At 57.0% G+C, this 6035-nt stretch overlaps 1 protein-coding gene across 1 annotated transcript in view; it reads right to left on the bottom strand.

Annotated features, from left to right (window-relative positions):
* Positions 1 to 653: 653 nt before the first annotated feature.
* Positions 654 to 6035, bottom strand: part of DUOX1 (dual oxidase 1) — a 29190-nt gene continuing 23808 nt past the window's right edge. Inside the window, exons 28-33 of the mRNA XM_075530676.1 lie at positions 4383 to 4536; positions 3838 to 4070; positions 3459 to 3617; positions 1944 to 2099; positions 1735 to 1863; positions 654 to 1262 (exon numbers count right to left, since the gene is read on the bottom strand). Coding sequence (XP_075386791.1) covers positions 1140 to 1262; positions 1735 to 1863; positions 1944 to 2099; positions 3459 to 3617; positions 3838 to 4070; positions 4383 to 4536 — 954 coding nt within the window. The 3' untranslated portion in view covers positions 654 to 1139. The remainder of the gene's footprint in view (positions 1263 to 1734; positions 1864 to 1943; positions 2100 to 3458; positions 3618 to 3837; positions 4071 to 4382; positions 4537 to 6035) is intronic.

The following is a 6035-nucleotide window of genomic DNA, read 5'->3' as shown; positions in this document are numbered from 1 at the left end:
TCTTGACAACAGAAAGCCCCATCTTTCTTCTGCTGAGCAGCTGGTGGTTTTCGAACTGCTAACCTTTCGAATTGCAGCCCAGTGTGTAACTACGACGACGACACCAGGGCTCCTCCTGACTCAGTGACTTATATAAAGATTCCAAGGCTGTGAGTCTTCACAGGAGCAGATAGCCTCACCTTTCACCTTTCTCCTGAGGGGCAGCTGGTAGGTTTGAACCGGCAACCTAGTTGTTGGGACCCAGCAGTTAGTGCACTATATGTACCACAGGGCCCCTTCCTCTCTGCCATCAAGTTAATTCCAACTCAATAGCAAGTGGCCCTATTCTAGAGGGTCTCAGAGGTTTTGTAAATCGTGGCTGGTGTATATGAACCACAGACTTGTGGTTAACAGTCCAACCTGTCCCCGACAGCAACACCCAGCCCCTTTCTACCTACCCCAGAGGCCCTTCATTAGGAAGGGCATTCCCAGGGCAGGGAAGGGATCCTTGATTTAGTGGATCCCCAGGGCAGGCACAGAGAGAATGTGGACTGGCTTTGGTCAGCTGGTTGAGTAGGTAGCTTCTGCTGGTGTCAGACCTCCTCCCCAGGCAGAATAAAGAACCCCTGGGAGCAGAAAAGAGATTTATTTGTGAAGAAAACTATTGGAGCAGGAGGAGAGAGGATGGTGAGAACCACACAGCCTGACCACACACCGAAAAACTTGGAGCAAATTGTACTGTACTGTTAGGCTGGGGTACAGAGGGAGTTTCTGGTCATCTCTGGGTCCAGCTTCTGTCCACTCCGTGGCATTTTCCAGCCCTTTTGAAAACAAGGAGCCCAAAGAAGGGCAAGGTTCTGGGGTAGGGGGCTCTAAGATGCCAGCATCTATATACCAATGCTTCCATCCTTCATTCTTCCGGCCCCATTGCACGCACTTGCACACACCCTTCTCAGCTCTAGCCTTTTGAGTTTGTTTTTCTCATCCTGGATGAGGCTTCAGTTTGCCCCCAAAGGAACATGAGCTCTGAAAACTCTCGGCCCCAGGCAGTGCCCTCCCCCACTCCCAATTTCTCTAGGCTAAACCATCTGAGCCTGGGGTGAGGCAAGCAGGAACAGGTGATGTGTGGACCCAATTTTCTGCTCAGCTGGGCAGTGGGCCTAGAAGTTCTCATAATGGTGTGAGAAATGAGTCCGGTCCTGCTTGTTGATGAGCTGACAAGCCTTTTCCACATTCTTGGTCATGCCTGGGGGCCCACAGCTGAACACCCCGATCTTCTGGACCTGTTGGCAAGGAAGGTGGAGAGGCTAGGTTGCTGCTCATAGTTCCACTCCTTTGTTACAGAGAAACCATCAAGAACCCCCAGGGGGGCTGGGGGGCTCCCGCGCTGAGCATTCATAAATGGAGCTCAGTTTGGGTGAGTGCGAGATGGGTATTTCTGAGCCGGTGGAGTGAATCGGTGCTCCAGAGACAGCTCGGTGTCTCTGAGCGCCAGCGCAGTGTTTATAGTAATTACCTTCGTGTCCAGGTGAAAGCTGACTCAATTCAGGGTTAAGGGTAGCTGAGTTTATGGACCACATTGACTCACCGCTGGTTTCAGAAGCCCCAGGTCCCTCCGGGTGCCGCCTACCTAGCCCTGTCCATTCCATTCCACACCCACCAACCTCTGGGGGAGGGGTTCTCAGCCCCGTCTACTCCTTCCCTGAACCCGCGGGCCCCAGATGACAAAGGTGAGCGGTATATCTGGAAGCTGACCTGGGGGTGGACCTCCTGCAGGGAGTTGAAGAAGGGTTCGAAGGGGGGGCGGCCAAAGTGCGTGATGGAGCGCAGGCCCGTGAACAGACTCCGGTTCAGCACCTTCTGGAAGTGCCGCTCACAGATGTACTGGGGGGAAGATGAGGGGGGTCACATCGGGCACGGCCAGGCCCAGCGTCCAGCCCAGACGGCGACCGGCCCTGACGCACCAGCATGGTGGTCCTGAGGTCGAACTTCTCGGCCAGCTGCGTGATGTAGATGTGCACCGACACCAGGTCCTGGCGGTCGTTCTCCTCCACCTCCCGGATGATGTCGGCCAGCCACTCGAACTGCCGCTGCGTCCGCGTCACCCAGATGAAGTAGATCTGGGGACACGGACACGAGGCTCCAGCGTGGGACCCGGCGGGGCTGAGCTGGGCTCTGACTCCCAACATCCCAGGGGGCTCCACACTGAGCATTCGAGTCCCCTGACTTCAGCCAGCTTGTGCTTCTCCCGCCAGACAAGCCTGGGAGGTGGGCCCAGATTCTGAAGCAGGAGACTGTTACTCTCCGGCCATGGTGAGCTGAGAGTGAGCTTTCCTGGGGTGTGGGAGAGAGGCCCCTAGGGGACTGAGCTGTAGGTCTGCTCCCCCTGGAAGTGGCTTCAAGCAGAGCCTTCCTGCCTCTTCCTTTCTGCTGGACCCACAGCGAGAGGGGTCCAGCAGAGGGACCACCTCAGCACAGCCCCCATTTGTCCCAAGCTCAGCTCAGACTGGTCATGCAGCGAGCGAGACCCCTTTGGGGGAGTCAAACGACCCTCTCACAGGGGTCGCCCGATTCAGAACAGTAGCAAAATGACTGCGATGAAGTAGCAACGAAAATAGTTTTATGGTTCGGGGGTCACCACATGAACTGTATGAAGGGGTGACAGGAACCCAGCGATGGAACGGGAAGAGTGCCGTTCAATGTTACGAAAGCAGTGTGGAGACTTGTGTTCTGTAAACTCATCCACACCACCGTCTTGAGAGGGGGAGTGTGACTGGGAGGCGTAATTGCCTAGATGCCTCACTGTCGAGCACGGGCTGGGCGGGTCAGGGGGCAGTGGCCCCTCCAGACTGACCCGGAAAAGCAGAGGCAGAGCTGGCACACAGAGGCGTGGAGGGGAGCTTCTGTCACCCTTGGAGTGCCCACAGCACATGGGCCGCACCTCTGCCTGCGCATTCCTGCTTCCGTGACTCACTTGCCAGGCCCAGGGAGACAGGCAGGGGCCTGCCACCAGGCCCAGCGGGGCTTAAGGGCCCAGTGGGGAGGGGGCCTAAAGGCCTGGGCTGCGTCCTCCAGCAGCCCTACCTGGTCACCTCCCCTCTTCCTCTTAAGAGCCAAGCCAGTTTCACTGGTGCCCCACCTGAAGCACACCCTTCCCACACCTCAACTCCAGGCCAGTGCTCCGAGAGCTAGTCTCTCCCAAGAAGACAGGAGTTTCTTCATCCCTTCCCAACCCTGCTAGAGGGGCTCTAGAAACCAACCCTAGATAGGTAGCCCCACCACGGAGGGAAGCGAGCCTTTGTAGACCAGCCAGGGCCCCGAGGATACTTATGAACCAAGTCTGTCTTGAAGGCTCCGGGACCATCTTGACCTGGCACCGGCCCACGTCAGCCAGGCCGAAGGGAGAGGCAGCCAACGGACACCCAGCTGCACTGACAGGAAGCAGGGGGCCAGGGCTGCTGGGAGGAAGGTGTACTCACCTTCTTACAAAACACTTGGCAGCTGACTGATGACTTGAAGACCAGGTCTTTGAGGATGGAGGCAAAGGGAGTGACCCCAATGCCCCCTCCCACCAGCACGGACACCTCAAACTTGTGCCACTCCTGGTGGCCCTCTCCGAACGGGCCGTCGAGGTACAGCTGCAGAGAGGGGGTGGGCTTGGGTGATGCTTGGCCACCACCATGCTGAGCCCAAAGTGTGAAGGCAGGTGACACTAGACCCCTGGAGTTGGGGTACGGGGAGGGAGATGGGGCCCGGAGGCTTAAGGCATAATTGAGGTGGGGAGGTCTGATGCTTCAGGGCCAAGGCCTGTTAAGGGGACGTGGTAATGCACAGCATGCCTGGCCTGGGTCTGGGCACCTTTGGGTATCTGGCACTGCCGCCGCCCGTTGGGGGTGAGTAGATCTCCCTGAGGCGGGTGGTCCAGGGCCCCGCGGCCCGGATGTGTAGGCTGAGTGTGTCCTCGTGGGGGGCGGAGGTGAGAGTGAAGGGGTGGTACTCGGTGGTGCCCAGGGCCAGGCAGGCGATCCGCACCCACTGCCCTGACTTGTACTCAAAGCCTTGGGGCCGCTGGAACCGCAGGTGCGTCACTCCTGGGAAGGGGGGGGGGCGGCAGAAAGCTGTTGTTCTGAACCCAGAGAAATCCCCCACCCAAACTCTCAGCTCCGCTTCTGGATCCTGAGAGGAGCACTGTTTCCCATGGGTCACACTGGTCAACAGCGGCCAAGGGCAGCCTGGCCTGGGCGCCTCCTCTCTGTCCCCAGCAGCTCTCTTGCCCCCATAGCCCTAATACCTAGAGTCACTTCCAGTGGGTGAAGCCAGTTTTCATGATCCAGCTCTGCCCCTGTCCTACCAGCATCTACAGTGCCACCAAGCTGGCCCCCAGACAGCCCCCAGACTTATACCTGAGGGCAGCAGCTCTGCCTTCACCACGCTGATCTCCACCTTCTTCCGGCTCAGGCTCACCAGCTTGTCCCCCGCGTAGATGAGTGCCGGGACCAGGAAGAAGATGTGGAATCGGGGCATCTGAATCAGTGCAAAGCTGCCATGGATGATGATCTGGGGACACAGCCAGTGAGGACAGCTCAGGCCCAGCCACATCCATGACCATGACAGGTCCGAGGCTGGCTCGGGCCTTAGATCCCTGCCTAGCATCAACACATCCACCGCCCACCTCACCACGTGCTGCTTCAAAGCTCCAAAACCTACCCGCTCCCAGCTCCATCTTCCAGAACATTCCATGAACAACACTGGTTTGGAAAACAAACACACAGACTCACCAGCAACTATGCAGGCAAGAAGGCAATGGGGTGACATATCCAAAGCGCGAAAGAAATTAACTATCAACCAGAAATAATGTATCCAGTAAAATTATCATCCAAGAGTAAGGGTGGAATTAGGATTTCCCCAGATAAACCGAAACTAAGGAGATTTATAGCCACCAGACCAGCCTGGCAAGAAATATGAAAGGGAGTTCTCCAAAAAGAAGCCATGAGACCTGAGACTAGCCCAACAATCCACCGTGCTGGCACTAAACCCACTGGAACACGTAGAATCAAGTAATTGTACAGTGAAATGGGGGGGTCCTGGGCTACACCGTGTCATAGACAGTATAAAAATAAAATGGAGATGGTTGGGTAAAACAAAAACACCGAATCCACCCACTTGCCTCCATTTCCAGCTGGTCAGCACTCCTAGGAGACCCAGCCACCAGGATTCCTGTCACCAGGATTCACTGTAGTACCTGCCTGACAGGCCTCCTACTGCTGCTCCTAGGACCCCGTTTCTCATAAAAAAAAAAAAAAAATCCATCTCAGGCCACCTCCGGTTCAAAAAGCCCTGGAGGAACTTCCCAGTGCATTTCAAGGTCTGCAGTACACAAGCCTCTGCCTGATAGCGGTATCCCCGCTCTCCCCGCCCCCTCCGATCCTCAAGCCTGTCTGTTTTGGGGGCCTTTGGACTCAATATCCCCTTGTCTGGAGTCGCCTTTCCAAGTTGTTCTTCGTGGCTCTGCCTCGTCCCCAGCCCCTCTGCAGGCCTTCACTCTTCCACAAATCCCGTCCGTTCGCTGTCAGTGCACTGGTTTATCATCAGGTTCCTTCCTCATTCTCAGAGTCACCGGGGCTGGCTGGACTGCAGCACTAGGGACTGCGTCAGCTTGTTTGCCACCCTCCCCCCTCCCCAGCCCATAAGCCTGGCCCAGGGCAGGCACTCCATAATCCAAGGAGTTCCCCAACTTCTCTTTTTGAAGACGCAAAACAAACTCACTCAGCGAAGTCCCCTTCTTCATGGAATCCCCGGCAGGTCGCATTTCAGACAGTCCTAGCAAGTCACCGGACATGACCTGCCGGCCCCCAACCCTCTTGCTTACTCCTTTCGTCCCAGTCCACCTGACTTCTGCCTCCATCGCTCCTGGGGACCTCCCCGCTGAGGAGGTGGCTCAGCAGACCCACCGCCAGCCAGGTGACCAGGTCCGTGTTCTGTCCACATTGCTGTCACTCTTGGCAGCCCGTGGCACTCAGGACCACACCCTCCTACCCACTGTCCCCTCTCCTGGT

Source organism: Tenrec ecaudatus, chromosome 14 (genome assembly GCF_050624435.1).
Source record: "Tenrec ecaudatus isolate mTenEca1 chromosome 14, mTenEca1.hap1, whole genome shotgun sequence".
NCBI lineage: Eukaryota > Metazoa > Chordata > Mammalia > Afrosoricida > Tenrecidae > Tenrec > Tenrec ecaudatus.
The sequence above is the reverse complement of the archived record's forward strand: the minus strand, read 5'-3'. Positions and strand labels throughout refer to the sequence as shown.